At 37.8% G+C, this 23094-nt stretch overlaps 1 protein-coding gene across 1 annotated transcript in view; it reads left to right on the top strand.

Annotated features, from left to right (window-relative positions):
* Positions 1-23094, top strand: part of PCSK2 (proprotein convertase subtilisin/kexin type 2) — a 118930-nt gene that overhangs the window by 21857 nt on the left and 73979 nt on the right. The window contains exon 2 of the mRNA XM_081345971.1: positions 3769-3873. Within this exon, the coding sequence (XP_081202097.1) occupies positions 3769-3873 (105 nt within the window). The remainder of the gene's footprint in view (positions 1-3768; positions 3874-23094) is intronic.

Raw genomic sequence — 23094 nt, 5'->3', positions numbered from 1 at the left:
AGAATGTGCACCAAGGTGTTCAGCACAGATGAAACTGTTCTGTCAGAGCAGTCTCATGGAAGAATACACATGCTTTCTCTCTCAACCTTGTCCGCCTATCTAAAAGATGTGCGTCAACAGTGTGGGTCCAACAACCCAGCTTTTACTCTTTGAAATGTCAAGAGAGACTAGCTTTAGAAAAGATTTGTTCATCGAACATTTGTCTTGTTCACACAAAAAAATGCAAAGCCTGACCTAATTTTGTTTTGGTTCTGTTCTTAAATTCTTAGTTGCCCAGAGTCGTGAAACTGAGACGGCAGCCACACAAATTAATAAAGAGACAAACAAATGTAGCATAAATACAGGCTAAATACAGGCTAAACTTCTCTGCCTGTAGACAGTTTTTCAGGGGAATATCTTACAGGATCTCCTTTCATTGACTTGAACATCTGGTATATTCCAAGGATAAATAAAACTTTCCAGTTAACACAGCAAAATAACTGATTAATACATTTGTAATTATGAGAAATATCACGAATAACACTATTTCTTCAAAGCGTAGAAATTCCAGTGATGCTCTGCCTGGGATTGGTGCTTTTAGAAGGAGATAATTTGGGGCTTATGACACTATTATATCTATGTTTGCACCCAAATGTAGATTTTTGAATAGAGGCAGATCTGAGAGAATCCTAGTTGCCTTCTGGGAAAATGAAGTAAAGTACTTTCTCAAACATATGCCCAACCCACTATACTAAAGTTAGCCTGTGAATTCTTGCTTGTTTGTCCAAAAGTCATGGACCTTGGTATTTTGGGAGTCAAAGTTTAGAGAGGGTGAGATTGGGCGAGAGGAGGCAGCTGGCATCAAATTTTATAGACTAAAATCCTGCAGACCTTGCTCTATTGGAGCTGTAAAACATGAGATACCTCCCAAGATTCACATATAATTCCTTTTTAACAGACATAGTAGAGGAATATATAAACCACCAATAGTATAGGAAGATTTATCTGCAACACATTTATAGTCTATATCATAATTGTCCAACCTTTTGGCTTGCCTGGGCCACAATGAGTGAAGAGGAATTGTTTTGGGTTGCATATTTATATCCATTAATGATAGTACATATTTTATAACAAACTCCTTTATTTTTCATATTTTTATTACCGGTATCTTGTGAGGCTGCATTACTAGCTGTCCATGACCACGTGCAGCTTTGGCCATGGGTTGCACATGTCTGGTCTACATAAATGCTGTGGGACTGATAACATTTACAGTCTATATAATGGTTACAATACACACACACACACACACACACACACATATATATATACGCTATGGGACTTATAAAATAAGGTTCATTCAAACCTGACATTCAAAATGATTTAAATATATAAGAAAGGAAACCTCCTATTATTCTAATAAAAGGGAGAATATGGATATCGCCCAAATTCTCTGTTCTGAGCTACGAAACTTAGAACAGCTTAGACTGAGGCTGGTCCCACCTCTGGATTTCTCCTATTTGTTCACTTTCTCATGCTTCACATCATCCTATTTCATTTAAACCATGGGTGCCAGTTGCAGTTGCTTTAAATATTCATTTCTTTTAGGAAGCCAGTGCTTTTCAATAAAGTTATTTTATTGTTTATAATTCATCTGTTTCTCTATTCCCCTCCCTCCCCATCTTTATGCAATCTACCAAACCTCATTCTTATTCTGTTATTTTGTACTGATTTTCTCTGCTGCAGTTTCTCAAGACAAATTCATTGATTTATCTTTCTAATGTAGTAACTTCCCAAATTTATCAGCCTAGATCCTCTCTCCTCTCTGTCTCCCTGTACAAAATATCTTTTAAACAAGTCACTTGGTGGGAGAAATAGAAGTGATACAGATTTATTTCACCCTTCCCTGGTGCCCTTTTCCAAAGCAACCAGTAAGAAAGCATCCATCTACACTGGCAGCTCATGGCTGAAAGGATTGTTCAAGGGTTCCACTTAGTAGCAGCCATTTCAAGTTCAATTATAGAAAGTAGCAGTAGTTGCTAACTAATGGACTGATCTTACAAGCAACAGTAATACAATAAGAAGAAGCCTTGCTATCCATGGATAATGATCTAACATGTGCCATTCCTGAATAAGTCCAGATGTTCAACTGGCTCATGACAATGCTTGCATGCAGGAATGCACATCAGCCCTCCAACATGGCATTCTGGAAGCAGAGCTACTAGATGGACAGAAATGGATAGAAAATGTTGGGCTAGAAAAGAGTCACCTGTCTACCATCTGTGTCTCACAGTGGGTGAAGAAAGCCAAATGACATCACATGCATTGTAAGATTTTTTATGCAGATGATACAAATGATGCCATCTAGAGCAGACATGTCAAACACAAGGCCCGGGGGCTGGATCCGGCCCGCGAAGTGGTTTCATGTGGCCCACAAGGCCATCCTGGAAACAGTGAGGGAACGGCCCCCACTGCCTTGGCCCTGGCCCAGAGACCCTCCTTCTGCCAGAGACCCTCAGATCTGTCCCACTCCTGCCCAGGCCCCCATAGGCACCCTTGATGTGAACGATGTAGAGCTGGCCATGCCCACCCAGTAGGCCATACACACTTTAGCCATGCCCACCCAGTAGGCCACGCCCACCCTGGCCATACCCACCCGGCCCCTTGAGGGCAACCGCAATGCGGCCCTCAATGAAATTGAGTTTGACACCCCTGATCTAGAGGATAATTCACGATGGAATGATGACATGGTAGATGTGATCTTCTGACCCTTTGCTCTTCACTAAGGATTTCTTTTTTGGTCTCCAGAGAGCCATTTAAACCAACATGACTATGTGGAAGCTTTCCCCAAATTAGTGCCTTCTAGTGCTGAGGAATACTGCTATATAAAGTCCTACTAAAGGTAAAGGTAAAGGTTCCCCCACACATGCGTGCTAGTTGTTTCTGACTCTTGGGGCCGGTGCTCATCTCCGTTTCAAAGCCAAAGAGCCAGCGCTTGTCCGAGGACATCTCCGTGGTCATGTGGCCGGCATGACTAGACGCCAAAGGTACACGGAACGCTGTTACCTTCCCACCGGAGTGCTCCCTATTTCTCTACTTGCATTTGCAGTATAATTTCAACAGTTGTCTGACTAGTCTTTAATATGACTGTAAAGTGTGTGCAATTTTATGGACCATTATTCCTTGCTTACCCTTATTTTCCCCTTCTACTTTTAGATCATGAGCAAAATATGCCAATTATGAAATGGTTTACTATGGAGACGGAGATGACAATATCAAGCTAACCTTAGGTGATCCCTAAAAGAGCTAAATAGGATTTAACCTGGTTAGGAATGGGATAGGAAACTACCAGAAATTCCAAGGCTGTGGGGTAACTTGGAAAGCTTTTTAAAAAAAATCTGGAAGAAGGCAATGACAAAGTATTCCTGAAAAATTATATTGACATGGCCATGAAGTCACGAAGAAATTAGTTCCACTTTAACACATGATTATCTATTTTATACAGGTGCAAACTACTTTGTTGCCCTAACAATGCACGTCTGTAGAGTTATAGATATTTTGCATTTTGAACTATACTTTTTGGTAAATTTACAACATTCATTTTTTCATAATTTTTCATTTTTTTTGTAAAAGTAAGCTTGCCAACATTTTTTTTAAATTTCTTCTTTTCTTGTATCTAAGGTAATGTCAGATGCTTTTAATGATTGCAAGTTTAGCTACATGAATAGAAAATATACTGTAATTTATTCAATATGGCTAATGATTTCAATGTCATTTTTAAAAAATTTTTAGCTTCCCTTTATGGAGGATGGCTACCACTTTTTCCATAATGGTTTAGCCAAAAGTCGAAGGCGGAGAAGTCTTCTGCACCATCTTCATTTACAGAACGATCCCAAGGTAAGTGATCTTTAATGCCATCATTCTTACTATTGTAAAAGTTATACTTCCAACCTGATTGACTTTAAAAGGAGAAAAATAAGTGATGACTCAACATGATGACTGCATACTGCATCCAAGACTGAAGTAGGAAACCACTCAGTTTTAATTGCTGGAAGACAAAATTGGAAAGGATTTTGGCTTTGTGGCCTATTCTAAGGTTTCTAAAAAGGCATTTGATTGAATGCTGTGGAAACAGGATGCTGGGTTGAAGAGACCTTTGGTCAAATCCAGAACTTATGTTACTCAGCATTGTTTCCTCCCACTTGGTTTCCAGTTGACGAGAACAACTGAGCAATCAAAGCCCTCTGCCTTTTTTTTAAGGCCAACTGCACACATTGCATGCATATAAAAAAGAACAGGGCATTTTGAATCCCTAAACATTGCTGGGTTCTTACATGTTAGCTATATCATCAGAAATAGGAAATATCCTGTTCTGTCTGCAATTTCTTATTCCTCTTGGTTTTTTTCCTCCATAATACAGCTATGCAAATATTCAGACTCAGCTCCAAAAAGTTGCTTCAGTGTCTCTAAGCATGCAAACATACATCTGTCTGCAATTATTTAAAGCAACCTCTTCTTTGATCAGGACTGCAAGAAGGCATGGCTGCTTTAAGGAGTTCCAGATTCCACCATTGTGTCCCTGTGTGTTCTAAAGTGACTTTTGGGCAATGAATCCAAAATACTGCCCTAAAAATAAATCTTTCAATATGATTTGATTATATGACCTAATTGAGATATGCTATTATATTAAGCCACTAATAATCGAAGAAGTAGGATGATGTTACACAGTGATAGCCACAAGCTGTCCCTCTAGCATTACAGTCCCATTCTCTGGTTTAGTGATAGTTTTGCCTGTTTATAGTGGGCTACAGACATCCAGTTTTTCTTCTCCTGGGGAGGGAAGTTGCACTTTCAAACAAAAATGGGCAGTTTTTCTTTCTTTTTTTTAGTTGTATATATTTTATTGGTATTTTTGAACATAACATAAATCATTCAGTAATTTGTAAACAGTATGTTGTCTGGGTAACATTTATAAGACAATCTATATTCCATATGTTAATTTCAGTTGATTTCCCCTTTCCCCAAAGTATCTTTCTTTGCAAAACATTAGATTAAAACAATTCTCATTATTTTGATAAACAACAATTAAGTATATAGTTTTTCCAATAATCCTATTTGTCATTTTAGTTGCCTTATCATAAATCCTGTTACTGTGCTTATTTCAGCTTATTTCTCCCCCCAAATTCTAAATATTCTTACTAGTGACAATTTTCTCAACAATTAACTACTTTTACATTGGTGGATTTAATTCTATTTTTTCCATATAAGCCCTCGCATACTTTTATATTTCTTAATCAATAAGTAAAAAAGTAGAAAGAGAAAAGAAAAGAGGAGAGAGACAAAAAAGAAGAAAGAAAGAAGAAAGAAGAAAGAAAAAAGAACACAAAGAAAAAAGCACTGAGATACAAAAAATAACATACGACTGAAGATATGTATCCCTCTTAATTTAATACATATTTATTCCCTCAATTTCTTATTCTTTTTTACTATAGCTGAGAATGTATTTAATCTATTTAAACTTTAAGCGTTCCATTCAGTAGATCTAATATCTAATCCCTTAACTCTCATTCAAAACACGTTTTTTTATGCTTTTCTTATCGTCACATTTAAATAACTAAAACGTTTGCTTTGTTTAAATCATTTCAACTTTTTTTTTACACAAAGGAAAAAGAAAAAAAACATATTGTATTAATTATATATATATAAAAAATCATCCCTCTAAGAGTAATATATTCCAAACTTTTTCCATTTCTTTAGCCATATTCAAACAAATGTTTCTTATTGTATTAGTTAACAAAAAAAATCTCTCTAAGAGTTATATATTCCAAAGTTTTTCCATTTTTAGCCATATTCAAACAAATGTTTCTTTTTAAGTATTCTTTCTGGTAAGTCCCATCATCTATTTTCTTGATTTCCATTTTAATCTTTTTTCTCTGGCCACTGCCTTTCTTAATCAGTATGTTTTGCTGCATCATTCGTTTCCCTGTAAAGTATTTTTTCTCATTCTTTTCCTTATCTTCAAAGTTGCTTGGACGCGTTAAAATATTTCCCATTTGAATTAAATCAGGATTTTTTTTATTTTATATAGTTTCATCTTTAAGTCTCTATCTCAGAATTATGTTCAGTCATCTCTACTGTATTTTCCTGGGAAATTTCTTGGAGTGAAATTAAGTTGGAGATAAGTTGATTCATACTCTCAAGGTTCTTCTGTATTTCTTTGTGGTTTAAAATCATTGTCCTTTGAAATTGTTGCCACTTATCATATGTTTCTTTTTGTAAAGTATTCATTGCTTCAGATTTGTTACTCTCACTTTGTTTACACAGTTGCATTTTTAAAGAACTTTGAGGGTCACAGAAAAAAAATCCTCACCCACCAGTAGGTGTCAGCGTTTGCTCATTTTTCAGGTCTTTCTAGTCTTTTTTTCTCTCTCTAAAGGGTAAGTTTCGCCGCTTCGGGTAACCAAAAGAAGGGAGTAGAATCCCCCTCCTTCCCCCCCCCCGGATATTTTGGGACTTTCTTCTTCAGGAAAATAGGTAGGATAGAGAAAATCAATATTCTTACCCAGATTCAAGCATGCTGTTTAAAATCCGCTTAGTTTAAAAGCTTATGACTTCCGTTATTTTCAGCTGTGACTGGACATGGAGTTAGCCAGCCTTTTCTTCTATTGGTTTCTGGGAGGCTTCTCCTGGACCGTTCAGGGAGACTGCCATCTCTCCTAAGTCCCTGGGATTTTCTTCCTTCATTCCACCCCTTCAGGGTGAGTTCTGTCCCCTTAGGGTCCCCAACAAAAAGAAATTTCAGCTGAAGAGTTCGGCATTCCGAATCTTCTGACTGCTCCGCTGGAAAACAGGAACCGGAAGCCGGGCAGTTTTTCTTCTTGCATGCATTTTCCCCTCCCTCCCTCCCTGGTTATCTTTTGAAATAGTTTTGGTGCCATTTACCTTAAATGGCAGTAATCCATCTCCATTTTGTAAGGCTCATGAGCAAAGGACTTTTTTTTTAGCTGTTGGGGATGATATCACACAGAGAAAATATGGTTCATTTTCCATGAACTGTTTTAGCTACTGAATTCTCTTGGCAAAAGCTATCTTCCTTTATCCTCACACATCACATCCATGTTTGTCTAAAAGAAATGTTTGCTGTAGTGAGTGGCACTCTCCTTTTCCAATTACACAATAACCAATATGATTATACTTAAGACACAAAATTCAGGAATGATCTTCCAATAAAAGTAAAAATGCAAATGATAGTATTTATTATTCCTTCCTTGTCTTGTAACCCCTCTCCCCAATCATTTGCCCAAAGCAACTTCTAATGGTAGTCTAGATTTGTAAGATTTACATCAGCTCTATAAGTTTGACCAGATAAAGTAACAGACACTGTGTAGACCTAAAGTTACTTTGATTGTTGTTGTTGTTAGTTGCGAAGTCGTGTCCGACCCATCGCGACCCTATGGACAATGTTCCTCCAGGCTTTCCTGTCCTCTACCATCTTCTGGAGTCCATTTAAGCTCACGCCTACTGCTTCAGTGACTCCATCCAGCCACCTCATTCTCTGTCGTCCCCTTCTTCTATTGCCCTCAATCTTTCCCAGCATTAGGCTCTTCTCCAGTGAGTCCTTCCTCCTCATTAGGTGGCCAAAGTATTTGAGTTTTAGCTTCAGGATCTGGCCTTCTAAAGAGCAGTCAGGGTTGATCTCCTCTAGGACTGACCGGTTTGATCGCCTTGCAGTCCAAGGGACTCGCAGGAGTCTTCTCCAGCACCAGAGTTCAAAGGCCTCAATTCTTTTGCGCTCAGCCTTTCTTATGATCCAACTTTCACTGCCATACATTGCAACTGGGAAGACCATAGCCTTGACTATACGCACTTTTGTTGACAGGGTGATGTCTCTGCTTTTTAGTGTGCTATCTAGATTTGCCATGGCTTTCCTCCCGAGGAGCAAGCGTCTTTTAATTTCTTGACTACAGTCCCCATCTGCAGTGATCTTGGAGCCCAGGAAAATAAAATCTGTCACTACCTCCATTTCTTCCCCATCTATTTGCCAGGAATTGAGAGGGCCGGATGCCATGATCTTGGTTTTCTTAATGTTTAGTTTCAATCCAACTTTTGCACTCTCCTTCTTCACTCGCAACAAGAGACTCTTCAGTTCCTCTTCACTTTCTGCCATTAGAGTGGTATCATCTGCATATCTTAGGTTGTTGATATTTCTTCCAGCAATCTTAATTCCAACTTTTGATTCATCTAGCCCTGCCTTTCTCATGATGTGCTCTGCATATAAGTTAAATAGGCAAGGCGACAGTATACAGCCTTGCCGGACTCCTTTCCCAATTTTGAACCAATCAGTGGTTCCGTGTCCAGTTCTCACTGTTGCTTCTTGGCCCGCATATAGGTTTCTCAAGAGACAAATAAGATGTTCTGGTACTCCCATCTCTTTAAGAACTTGCCACAGTTTGTTATGATCCACACAATCAAAGGCTTTAGCATAGTCAATGAAGCAGAAGTAGATGTTTTTCTGGAACTCTCTAGCTTTCTCCATGATCCAGCGTATGTTGGCTATTTGATCTCTAGTTCCTCTGCCTCTTCGAAATCCTGCCTGTACTTCTGGTAGTTCTCTATCCACATACTGCTGGAGTCTAGCTTGTAGGATTTTAAGCATAACTTTACTAGCATGAGAAATGAGTGCAATGGTGCGATAGTTTGAACATTCTTTGGCACTGCCTTTCTTTGGAATTGGAATGTAAACTGATCTTTTCCAATCCTGTGGCCACTGTTGAGTTTTCCAAATTTGCTGGCAAATTGAGTGTAGCACTTTTACTGCATCGTCTTTTAAGATTTTGAATAGCTCAGCTGGAATACTGTCACCTCCACTAGCTTTGTTGTTGCTCAGCTTTTCTAAGGCCCACTTCACTTCACATTCTAGGATGTCTGGCTCGAGGTCAGTGACCACCTCATTGTGATTATCAGGGACATTAAGCTCATTCTTGTATAGTTCTTCTGTGTAATTTTGCCATCTCTTCTTAATCTCTTCTGCCTCTGTTAGGTCCCTGCCATTTTGGTCCTTTATCATGCCCATTTTTGCATTGAACGTTCCCTTCATCTCCCCAATTTTCTTGAAAAGATCTCTGGTCCTCCCTATTCTATTGTTTTCTTCTATTTCTTTGCACTGTTCATTTAAGAAGGCATTCTTATCTCTTCTAGCTATTCTCTGGAATTCTGCATTCAATTGGGCGTATCTTTCTTTTTCTCTCTTGCCTTTTGCTTCCCTCCTTTCCTCAGCTATTTGCAAAGCTTCCTCAGACAGCCATTTTGCTTTCTTGCATTTCTTTTTCTTTGGGATGGTTTTGGTTGCTACCTCTTGTACAATGTTGCGAACCTCTGTCCATAGTTCTTCAGGCATCCTGTCTATCAGATCTAATTCCTTAAATCTATTTGTCACCTCTACTGTATATTCAATGGGGATATGATTTAATTCATACCTGATTGGCCTGGTGCTTTTCCCTACTTTCTTCAGTTTAAGCCTAAACTTTGCAACGAGAAGCTCATGGTCTGAGCCACAGTCAGCTCCTGGTCTTGTTTTTACTGACTGTATAGAGCTTCTCCATCTTTGGCTGCAGAGCATATAGTCAATCTGATTTCTGTGTTGACCGTCTGGTGATGTCCATGTGTAGAGCCGTCTCTTGGGTTGTTGGAAAAGAGTGTTTGCTATGACCATCGTATTCTCTTGACAAAATTCTATCAGCCTGTGCCCTGCTTCATTTTGTACTCCAAGGCCAAACTTGCCTGTTATTCCGGTTATCTTTTGGCTTCCTACTTTAGCATTCCAATCCCCCATGATGATAAGGACATCATTTTTTGGTGTTAGTTCTATAAGGTGCTGTAGGGCTTCATAGAACCGGTCAATTTCATCCTCTTCAGCACCGGTGGTTGGAGCATAGACTTGGACTACTGTGATATTGAATGGTTTGCCTTGGATTCGAACTGAGATCATTCTGTCATTTTGAGGATTGTATCCCAGTATTGCTTTTCCTACTCTTTTATTGACTATGAAGGCTACTCCATTTCTTCTGAGGGATTCTTGCCCGCAGTAGTATACCTGATGGTCACCTGAATTAAATTCACCCATTCCTGTCCATTTTAGTTCGCTGATACCTAAGATGTCGATGTTCAGTCTTGTCATCTCTTGTTTGACCACGTCCAGCTTGCCTTGATTCATGGATCTTACATTCCAGGTTCCTATGGAGAAAAAATCTTTACAGCATCGGACTTTCCTTTCACCACCAGACATATCCACAGCTGAGCGTCCTTTCGGCTTTGGCCCAGTCGCTTCATTCTTTCTGGCGCTACTAGTACTAGCCCTCTGCTCTTCCCAGTAGCATATTGGACGCCTTCCGACCTGAGGGGCTCATCTTCCAGCGTCATATCGTTTTGCCTTTTGGTACTGTCCATAGGGTTTTCATGGCAAAGATACTGGAGTGGGTTGCCATTTCCTTCTCCAGTGGATCACGTTTTGTCAGAACTCTCTGCTATGACCTGTCCGTCTTGGGTGGCCCTGCACGGCATAGCTCATAGCTTCATTGAATTACGCAAGCCCCTTCGCCACGACAAGGCAGTAATCCATGAAGGATTAGAATAGCTAAAAAAACAGAATCTTCCATGTCTGAATGTACTTTTCTTCCTCCCTCTTTCAATTTCATGTGAACTGGAATGGGTATTGCTGCTACTGCTATCTGAAGGATTTTCCTAAGCCACTTCCTCAAGCCTTATTTATTCGATGGCTACCTTGGCAATGAATCTTCCCTCTGCCCTTCAAAGCTGTGCTCTGTACTTCTTATAATTTCAAATCATCCAAAGTTCAGTGTATCGAAAATGTTAAGCTGATGTTTAGCAAAGCCCTAGTTTGAATTCATTTGATTCTTACTTCCTGGCTAATGGGAACATACAGTTTCAGCTCAAATGAAAACCTTCAAAATCAACTTCAGATGATCCCACTTTTACTTTTTGTAATGAATTTTCAAAGCAGACTGAAATCAGACTAAGCTTGAGAAAATATAGCTATATCTTTATTGGATCGGCAGCTACTGAGAGGTGGACTTTTTTATCTTTTGTCTGTATGTTTCTATTACATGAAGTTAAGGAAGACAAAAGCTTGAAATAAATAATAAGAAACTGCCTAGAATCCATTTAGATAGACGGATGAATAAATTTCATGAATATATGCACGTATACAAAATATTCACAGGAGCATTCTGTTCCTAATCTGCTTTACAATATGTTCTTAAGGAAAACACCACCCACAAAGCTGAAGCTGAGATGGAAAACCAATGAGAATGGAAGATGCACATTCTCACAGTACTGTAGTGAGTGAGAAGCAATGGGACCACAGCCTGGATAATACTCAGTAATACAACTTTGCTAAATGGGAGAGACAGGAGGAGATGATTCTAACCCTGTTATTGTAAATGAAAACCATTATTGGAAATAAAAAGCTAACTATCAGCTTATGTTTCTGTCCCAGCAATGGAGCTAAAGAAAATGAAAACAAAATACCCTGAGGATCACAGGTGGCCAAGGAGGTTTCTTAACAAGAATGCAATTTTATGTTCCTCCAAGCCACAGGCTGCCATGCACTCCCAGAACATTTGTGTTTTTGCAATGACTTGGTTTTTCATATTCATCTCTTCCATTTCTTTTGGGGGAAAGTTTTTGAGGAAAGAATCAGATTGGACGTTTCTAAACACTAAAATATAATATCCGAGAGCTCTAGGAACAGCCCGTAGGATCCTGATGTTTCCTCTCACCATGCATGGAGTAGGAGTTCTACCCTTGGGAAGCTCTTCAGAATGATAACGGGAGGGCCTGCCAATGTCAGAGAAAGCAAAACAAGACCATTTGAATGATGTGTCAGGCATGAGCCTTTATAGGAAACAAGGGACCAAGTGACATTGCTAGCATCATGAGACTATTGTACAAATGATCCAATATTGCAATTTGCAGCAGTTGTAGCTGTGATACACTGCATTATTTGTGTCATTTGCAGAATAAAGCCATGCAACCTGGGATATCATCATAGCTCTATTGTATGCCTTTAGCATCCATAGCTGTTTTCAGTCCTCTAGACTGGAAGCCAAACAATTTCTCTTAAAGTACCCCTGAAATGGAAGAAAGGGATATTTTGGCCTTAGAGCTGATATATAGCTTGTGCATTAATTTTCCGGCCACAATTTATTTTTAAAACACAAACAAAAGGTAAACATGAAAAACAGAAAAGAGAGGAGAGGAGAAATGGGAATGGAGTGGCTCTTTTATCTTGCGATAGCGCAGTGAAAATTTGAGCATTTGGCTGTTGTAGATTCTTCTCTCCATCCCTTGTTGACCAGGGATCCCCTGTGGCCACGCATTTCCTCTGATTTTTCATTAGCTGCTCTCACCAAACTGTAAATCTGCCTTTTAAGCAGCATTTCAGAGCAGGATGGGTCTTTAAATCTCTCTGTGTTCCAAAATTAGTCACAGCTAGAAGCCAGCAGATTATAATATACTGAATTATAGGTTAAGTGCCAAATACACAGTACATTGCAGTTGATTCTGCCTATTTGGGCCAGAACTGCTCTCTAAGTCAGCCACCTTGAAATTTGTGCCTTCCAGATGTGTTTGACTGCAGTTCCCCAAATTCCCAGCTAGTATCGTTGCTGGCATTGCTGACTGAGAATTCTGAAAATTGTAGTAATGCTAACACCCTAATTTAGAAGGAACCAGGTTGAGAAAATATTTGTGAAACATTTCTGTGGAGGCACTTACTTATAAATGAAATTGTTTAAATATTGTTCCCATAGAAAACAGTCCCAGAATGACTGCATATTCTGAAGGCATTCATTTAGTGTCATTCCAGATTTTAACCAAATATAAATATTCATTGCACAAATTATAATGTTTCTGGCATTACTTACGTATGCTTTCACACTTTGATTCTCTCCTTTAAACTGCCCCTAGGGAGCTCATTATGTTGGTAACAACAAACAAACAGTCGTTGTTTGAAGAAGACCAATGTTAAAGAAGTAAAGTATTTTTCTTCTGGATAGTTTAGTAAAATCAAGCTGACTTCCCACAAATCACCATCCTTCTCCCCCTGAAAGAACTGCAAGTTCAAATAATCGTAAAATGAAAACATAATAGATAGGTACTCGGAATCTATATGTATGTATGTGAACAAGAGTAAAATAGAGGGAAAGACAAAACTATCCATGAGTGAATAATTAGAATAAACAAAGTGTTAAGCAATCTATGAGCATTAAGGCATTGTGTCAAAAAATCCAATAATCCAATTCTTCTTGCCTTTCTTTTGATTTTGTCGCTGTTCTGAACTATTGAAGTCCAGAAGAACTGGCTTGCAAAACAACAGATGACCAATAGGTGGCAGTAAAGAACAACTTCTCTGCATCCTGTTTCTACCATCTGATGGCCATCTGTATTTCTACAGCCTAAATTGGTAATTCCAACTGAAGTAGTAGCATGTAGATTTCTTCAAGCCACACAAACATTGGAAACTGATTTTAGTAAAGAAAGGCAATATTTCTCCCAAAATAGCTCTCGGCTTCCTGGCAAATAGACTAAGTAGAAAACACACAAATACATGAGTTCATCACTTATTTTTCAGATTAAGATGCCTCCAGTATAGGCTCCCATGGAGAAGTCTTCTGTTCTGCACTATTAAATAACTGCAAGCACACAAGTGTTCACTACAGTAAATATGTTTAAAGGATTTTTATAATGTTGTCATGGAAAACAACATCTGTCCCCATGGAATGAGACACAATAAGGAATCTTTTTGAAAGATGAAGATCATTCAAGATCCAGATTATTTGGAAGAAACCCATTTACTAAAAAAAAATCATACATAGGCAGAGGCAAGAGTCTTATGCAGATAGGCAAAACAAATACAGATAAATGTATGCATGTGTTGGGACTGTGCCTGTTATTTCCTGCCCAACTGAGGCTCAACATATTCATGCTCATAGTTGTAGGCTAAAACTATAAGTCTTTCATGCTATCTGTTTTGTCTTCTCAGACATACTTTACATCATGGGTGTCAAACTCGATGACATCAAGTGATGTATTGTGACATATCGTGACGTTTTTTGCCTTTACAGAGCTGGGGTGGGTGTGGCCTGTATGTGACGCATCCAGCCCATGGGCCACCCTCCTTTACATGATCACCCTCTATGGGCATGCAGGCAGCTCCATAGGCAGGACCTCAAGTCAACAGAAGTCTGATGAGACTGTGAGGTGTGATTCCCATTCAGATTCCCTCTTCCAAGTATTCATCTATGAGTGTAATTAGAAGTTAGATTCAGTCAAAAGTAAAACTGTATTTCAAATAAGAAAATATATCTCCCCCCACCCCCTTTAATGCAATATATTTCCATTGCCATTGAATGGCTGGCATACTTCTTTTCATGAAACAGAAAACTTCTGATTCAGAAATTTACCTTGATAAAAGCCACAGTTCAGCAGGAAAAACCAGGCCAAGGAGTAAACTAAGCAAATATATGACAGCAATCTGGGTCTTGTTGAGCCAAGCGCCCCCCCCCATTTTATTTCAGTGTAGAAACAGATATGTCTCTATCTATTAAAAGAAAATGAAAAGGGAACTGAAATTAAAACTTCTACATGAATAATAATTTGGTTCACTTCATGTAAAAACATCAAACAAAGAGAAGCTAGATAGTAGTATTCATGCAGTCTAGTGTTATCCAGTAAATTAACCAGGCTTAATCTTATCTGCAAGTAATAAACACAAACTGGCTTCCACCACAATTTATGAACAAGGCTAGTCTTCATTAGCCATATATGATAGATCATAGATTTGGCTTCAGCTGACTTTCTAAACTGTAATTTAACTGAAACAGAAGCTTCCAGACCATGGGCAGTCTCAGACAGGAATAGAAAAAATAGACTTGTGAGTTAACAATTGTTAATTAGGAAATTAAACTCACTCTCAGAATACTGAATAATAATTTAGCTTCTGTCAGAATCCATTTATATCATATTCATAAATGGAATGTTTCAAAAATTATTCCATGGATTCTGCCATCTCCCGAAGAGAAGAGAATAGATGTGTATTGAACCAGTATTAGGCATTTCAAAGGAAAGGAGAAGCCTTTTGAACTGGGGAAACAAAAGGGGGGGCTAGCATCTGGCTTTTGTCACGGAAGAGAGCAATAAACATGAAGGGTCCTAAGTTCCTTTTTTCCCCACGAGGGGGATGATACGAGATAAAGGATGGGGGACTGACCAAATGGGGTTAAGGGGGGTTAAACCGGGAACTCTTTATAAGGGTTTACTTCGTGGAATAATATTAAGTCCTGTCTCGTTTCCTACAACCAAGCATGTCATAGTAAAGATTCTTTTTGGAATAGATTTGACTCCAAGAATTTTGTCTTCCTAAGACGTGGTTTGGGGTGGGTCCTGACAGCTTCTTTCTTAATGCATTCAAGACACAAAATTGGACACACAAGGAGGACCTTCTAAGACTATCAGGCTTGCAATGTTAGTTTTTTTTGTTTTTGTTTTTTAAATGCTAGTAAGGTGACAGATGCAACGAGTATCACCAATTCACAGTGATGAGTTGGAAATCTTATATTTACCCTTTACTGTGTAGAGTTTAAATTGTGCACTGGGGTAGTCACATAAAAGGAGAATTAAACAGCAAAGCAATTGAAATGAATAATAAATAAGAGAGGGGAAAGCAAATTTAGAAGCAGAAAAGCCTAATTGGCCTGTATAGTCTTGCTTAATACGATGGAATAGCATTTACAGTTAGCATTCTTATCAAATTAAAATGTGTTACATTGTCTCATTAATTATGAGGAGGTAACACAATTCTTTCATATGGAAATTAAGAGAATTTTGTTACTGGTAGAGTGCTGCTGATTCAGTGTCACTCTTCCCCCACCCATCCCCAACACTCCCATGGTAGATTCTCTTAAGCTTATTCTAATGGTTCTTTGTGACAAGTTCCATCGATAGTCCTGAAAATGGAGTCAAACTTTGTGAGACAAATGTCTTGCTATAATACCATCTATTTTTCCACAGAGCCTGATGTGAGGTTGAAGGAGTCTCAAAGGATTCATCAGCTGAAAGAGTTATGCCCTTCACCCTTGCAATGCAGCAACTCACCAAGCTTCATCTATAAACATGTCATCAGCCATGATTTTCAAAACATAGAATCTGGATTCATCTATCTCAGGGGTCTTCAAACTTGGCCCTTTTAGGACTTGTGGACTTCAACTCCCAGAATTCCTCAGCCAGTGTGACTGGCTGAGGAATTCTGGGAGTTGAAGTCCACAAGTCCTAAAAGGGCCAAGTTTGAAGACCCCTGATCTATCTGAATCTGGATTCAGACAAAAATCAAATCCTATTGAAGCCTAGTCCTCTTCCTTGTCTTTGAGTGCTGCATAGATAAAGCTTGATGAGGTTCAGAGGTGCTTCTTTCAGAAAGCTGAAGGAAATCTTAGTTGTTTCACCAAAACTTAATTTTGGGACTCTAATTCTCCAAATTCTCTGTCTATAGTCACACTAGGTAGGAGTTACAAAAAATCTCCAGTTTGGTGAGAAGAATCCAGAATAAACTTCCTTGAGATGAGGTTTCCTAGCCTTCTCTTAAACATAGCTAATGAAGGAAAGCCCATCACATCTCTGGGTCATTAATTCCACTATCTCTTATTGATAGGCTGTTTTATTTTCCCCCCTAAAAATGTTCATTCAAAATCTGCCTTCCTAGAATTTAAACACATAATTGTATTCCTTGCATTCTGGAATAAGAAGCAACCATTTTTTTTAACCTTCTTCTGTATAACATCTTTTCAGGTATTTGAAAAGTGCTGTTAAATGTTCTTAAACCTTTCTTAAAGCTAAACATACTCAGATCCTTCAATATTTTTCATACATTCCCCCTCCCACCTCACAATTTTTTGACAGCTCACTTACTGTATTACTTTTCATCAGCAGTGAGGAAGGTCTCCTGTGGATCTGATGCAAGTGTGAAAGATCTCTTGTATATATCATGACTCCATCTGGTGGACACCTCTTCAGTCACTCATTGAGGAGCAATTTGATCCTAGCAAGTTTGCGAATTAACTTTGATTCATTTGTCTGGGATGTGTCCTCCCTTCATTTCTAAAAATGAAACTGAGCACCTGCTCAAACACAGTAAATGTTGCCATCAAAGGTTGTTAGCTTAGTCAGTCAATGGGAAAAGTCCCCATGTAAAGAATAAAAAATAAGAGTACTTCTACAACCAGTGGAGAGGGACCACTGCTGTTCTCCCAAAGCACATTGCATTTTCTGGATGGCAAAGACTGGTTTGGGTTATTTTTCCCCCCAGCTATTAATATTCCAAAATAGCTGCTCAAGAATGGGAAAAAAAGATTTTTAAAGAGGCTTGTATATTCAATATGTAGCTTAAATCCTAAAATAGACAAATTCAAATTAATTTGCTGTAAAATGAATATTTGTGAAACGAATAAAGATGAAGACGAGAAATGGTACGATCTTAACTCCTCACAATACTTTTAGAATTGTTTTTGCTTGCGTTAATACAAAGCTCAATACTGAGTGTCGTCTCTTGTGGCATCAGATGCAGTGAGAAATTGGTTTTCTGTTTAGAACACTAAGCTGATGTATGAAGCAAGAAAGGAGAGGATCACAAAAGCTGTGTACCTACGCCCAAACTTGCTCTTTTGTTGTCCTGATTAAATGTATGGGTCCAATTCATGTATTTAATTTTCAGTTTTTTCTCTTCTTCATGAAGTTAAATCCAGCATTTTGTACTGATAAGTAATTTAAATCAGAAATCTTTAGAGAACAAAGTATTGTCCAATATGGTCATGCCCATTCAGTCTCAAAGCAGTCTAATTAACAGCTAGTTCATGGGTGGGTCATGAAACATACAGAAGAAGAACTGGATTTCTCCCTCCTTTGCAAAAGGCTTAGAATGTATTTTCTCCCTCCTTCTACTATACACAATATTAACACTCTGGTCAATTTCACTCTGCCTGAAATTAAAAGTTTATGATAGACCAAACTCTCCAATGTTCTCAACATTTAAAATATCTTCCTATCAATTCTCATAATCTTTTTGAAATTCATTTTGTTGTTGTATTGTGTATTCAAGTTTACTTGCACAAAATTCTTTAGTGTGATATAGTGGTTAAAATGTTTCCTAAGATGGGTGGGTGGGTGGAAAGATGGGTCTGGTTTCAGCTGCACCATCAATGACCAAAACTAACTTTGTAGCCTTGGATCAATCTCTCTCAGCCAAATTCATCTCAGAGGGTCATTGTTATTGTATGAAGAGAAAACTCCATGTAAGTTTTGCTGACCATCTGGAGGACAGGCAAGATATAAAGCTGACATTTATCAGTAGGACACAGTCTATTTCCCTGTGGTAGTACTGGGTCAATAAAGATATTTATTCCAGGTACAGAGCAATTCCTGTTTGGCTATCAGGTTGGGTGACTAATCTTCAGAGAGAAAATATTAATCTGCATTCTGAGCACATTCTTCATATTTTCGGTGTGCACAATCAGGGTATTTGGTTGTTAACAATAAAGATATTTGAAGAGGATCAATTGAAAACTAGTACAACAGAACACATTTAAAAAATGGGGAAAAATGAATTGGGGAATTTCAGAAATATACTATTACAAGCTATCTTCTCTCAAATACTATTATTTGAATATTAGTTATTGGGTTAAGAACCATTTTGAAATCAATTTCTAATCCTGGAAAAACAACTAAGCTCCATGTTTATCCCCTTATTTTGTTAGGAAATGACAGGATGTATGAAAATCCAAAGGTCAAATGGGAAAATGAAATAGGATCAAGACTGAAAAGCCTGTAAATAAATTATTCTTAGAAAAATGTCTGGTCCAAATTTTGAAATCAAAACTGACAGAAAATTCAATGTTCTTCCTTACACTGTGAGAATGAGAAGCAAAAACTCTTTGGATTCCCCCCCCCACACACATTACTTCTTAGGCTAAAACATATAAAGAATAGTTGCTGGAATTGGGTATGTCCAGTTTAATGAAAAGAAGCACTAAGGGTGACATGATAGCAGTGTTCCAATATCTCAGGGGCTGCCACAAAGAAGAGGGAGTCAAGCTCTTGTCCAAAGCACCTGAAAGCAGGACAAGAAGCAACGGATGGAAACTAGTCAAGGAGAGAAGCAACCTAGAACTAAGGAGAAACTTCCTGACAGTGAGAACAATTACTGCATGGAACAACATGTTGTGGGTGCTCCATCACTGGAAGTTTTTAAGAAGAAATTGGACAGCTATTTGTCCAGAATGGTGTAGGGACTCCTGCTTGTGCAGGGGGTTGGACTAGAAGACCTCCAGGGTCCTTTCCAGTTCTGTTATTCTGAGTAGAAAAGGCTGTTCTGTTATCAAGAAATGCTTTCAATTTCCAGAAGCAGTTGTTCAGTTTGTGGAATGCCTAACCGGGACAATTTTTGAGTAGCTGAAATTAAAAAAAAGGACTTCCCTGCCATTAGAAGTCAGAGAAAGTATACCCTATATCTTGAGGAGATGTGCCACTACTCAACATATAATCTGAGTTGGAATGATATAGACAACATGGTTTGCTAGGTAGATTCTAGATTAGACATCCTGGTTTGTATAGAATAGTACAATGGGTTTCAACTCTTCCTTTACCACAGATCCCCTTTAAATACATTTTGTAGCCATGGACCATGGCCATAGACCCCCAAGACTTGACTCAAGATTTAAACCATAACATTTCTTCTAGCCTTTGCAGACCCCCTGTGATGACATTACACATTCCCAGAGGTCTATTGGTTGAGAGCCACTGGTATAGTATAATCAGATCTGGGGTACAACTGGGCTTGGGTTGTGTTCATGATTTATGGCATACTAGCCAAAAAAGACTGGTATTTCCTTATTATTAACAAGGAATAGTGCATGAAATGGTAAAGTACTTTCATTAATGAATCAAATGAAAGAACAATACAGTAGATAGGTTGTACATCTGTGGAATTAAGAAAAGAGATAGAATATAATAGATTTAAATAAGGTTCATCACATCTTGTAGAGTGGAGGGATAAATGCATGCAACTAAACTAAAAATCTGGGTTAATTACAAATGAAAGAGATATAGTGCTTACTAGAAAATATCAGTTAAAACTATTATAAATATATATATGAAAATAGGAATGGACAGATTCATGAAATTATATGTCACATTCCAATGAATGGTATTAATGGAAGTTTTTGGAAAAGTTGAGGAGTTAAGGGAAAATTGTGCAATAGTCTGAATGAAGATGATCCAGGCAAAAATGCATTTTTAAGGTGATATGGAGGATGTGAAGATATAAGAAGATACAAAAAAGTTATTGGATCATCCAGAAACCCAAGAATAAATCAGAATTTTGATTGAGGATTGCTTGGAAAGAAGTCTGTTGTTTGGAATATGACATTTAAGCATAAATCAATTTTATGTATACAGGACAAATCTCAAAATATTACCATGTTGATTGTTTATAATGAAAACTTGAGAGAATGAAGAAAGAATGCAGGGATGATGAAGTTTTTGAATTTAGTATATGTAATTTTTTTGATAATCTCAAAAATGGGAAGTTGTCATGGAAGAAAAGGAAAAATGTGAAAGAAACTGGAATAAAAGAAAAATGATTGAAGAAAGTAGAATAGTTATAAATCTGGACTAAAATTAGTTTTATCTCCCAACAGAATAAATAGAAAATGGACTTAGAGAAATACAACATGAAAGCTGGTTGGAACACATTGAAAAGAATCACAATACAGTGTGCCATAGATTGGGGGGAGAGGGCTATATTAATAGAAAATACAAAAAAAGATGCTTCGTGGAATGAATAACTGGAAGGAGCGGTGGGTGGGGAAAATGCATATAAGAAAAGGATTGCAAGAAAATGAGCAGGATGAAATTGAAATTAAGAAACCCCGAAAGAAGTATTTTAGAGATTTGTATGGTGATGCTATTCTGTTGGCTGAAAACCTGCAGGATTTGCAGCAAATATTAGATAGATTTATCTATCTTGCTTTATAGTATAATGCAATAAAGAGAAGACCTCTGAAGCCAAGATAACTTACGTTCAACAGGTAAAGCTGACTAGCATAAATGAAAAAACTAAGTCAGTAGCTGAATCACTGTACATTTGGCAGAATGTTTATTGAAAGTGGGAATTGAGACATTTCATGACCCTGCAATTACTGACAAAAGATAGTGGGCAACATAGTGTTGTCCCTTCTGAGAAATGAACATGTGCTGAAAGATGTGAAAATGGCTGTGAGAGAGTACATTTCTGTTCACATTATTAGTTGAAAATGTGAGCTTTGTGTATCAGGAGAATAAGTAAGCTGAATGCAGTGGGAATGGGAAAACAAGAAGAGACTCAAGAATGAATGGGAACTGAATTGAGCAACCTCCAAGAAAGAAGTATGTTTTTGGTAGCTTGGTCCTATTAAGTAGAAGGAATGGCGATTGAATTTTAAAATAAATAATTGAAGAATTAATGGATTGGAATTCAGGGAGAGACCAAAAAGACAGTGACTGGATAGAGCTGAGAAGGCCCTTAAGAAGAAAGAGGTGATTAGTTAATCAGAACAGAAGACCATAGATGAATCTGTATGTAAACATAGCAGATAGGTGACAACATTTTACAAAGATAGAAACATGTGAAGAGATATATTGAATGATGTAAGTGTAAACTAATTTTAATTATATTACCTATTCTTTCCCTTATGTTGTGCTTTACATTTCTGTGCCTTACAGTTTCTTATTCCTTTTCATGCATATAATGAGTACCTACCATCACCTCGTAGGTATTTACTGCTACGCCATAAGAATAGACTTTTTAAACGTGCCAGATGAATTGGAAATACCTTTCACTTTAAACAATACGTTTCACATGTTTTCTCCCGAGTTATTGTTGGCTTTGCTGAGAAACCTTTCAGAAAGGTATGCACATTGAAACACAACCATTATGTGGGAGTTAATTATAACAGACCCAAGAAAGTCATAGAAGAGGGTTTGGTTGATTTGCAGTGAGGGATGCAATACCGCAACATCTATGGATATTTCATATTGATGCTTAGAGGACAACATGCTATTATTCAGAGTGTATTTCAAGAGGATATATTAGAGGACAGTGAAGTGGAAGAAATCGTGTACAGATGAAATAGGAAGAGAGGAGAGGAGCAAGAGAAATTGGAATGGTAAAAGGAATTCATTCAGGATATTTTTTAAAAAAATGCCATCAAATTTAGGAATGCTAATTTACGTAGAATATGAGGAAATTCAAAATAATGAGTATAATAATTTCAGTTCAGATAGTCATAAAACTTGGCAATATCACTATTGTGTTGAGCTTCTTTTACTTTCATTTCCAATAACCTCTCCAGAAATTCTTCTCTGGAGTAGATTTTGGAGATGTGTGAGGGGTGCAAGCTTGGGTAGAGCAAAGGCCAGTTGATAGTATGAATAAAAAAAATGCACATAGAACAGCAATCACAAATATAAAGAACTAATAAATACAAAATGAGAGAAAGTAAGAAAAGGGGGTAAGGAGATTAATATGTTTACATGTTTTCAGTTCATACTAGGTCATATTCAAATTAGTATAAATTAGTATACATTTCAGTGGAGTTGCATCCCCATGTGCTTGGGCATATTTCAAATATAGAAATGCAAATTGTTTCATTAAATGCTGCACCTTTACCTAGTGCCATGGTTCTCAAGCTTTTGTTCACCATGGACCCCCTTTAAATAGCTTTTGCATTCATGGACTACCAAGACTTAAGATTTAAATCATACATTTCTTGAAGCCTTCATGGACCTCCTGTGATGACATCGTGGACCCCCTGGGGTCCACGGACCACAGGTTGAGAACCACTGATCTAATATCTTTTATTATATTGATCTTTAGTCAATCAATCTGATGAGAGAGGACCCGGTGAGTAGATAAGATCAAAGGAGTTCAGAAGGCATAAAGGGAACTTCATTGAGACATATGAACCTTACTTTCTTCTGAGATTTCTGTAAAGTGAGTTTAAGCATTATCAG

The sequence above is a fragment of the Vipera berus genome, assembly GCF_964194415.1.
Source record: "Vipera berus genome assembly, chromosome: 1".
NCBI classification, from domain to species: Eukaryota; Metazoa; Chordata; class Lepidosauria; order Squamata; family Viperidae; genus Vipera; species Vipera berus.
The sequence above is the reverse complement of the archived record's forward strand: the minus strand, read 5'-3'. Positions and strand labels throughout refer to the sequence as shown.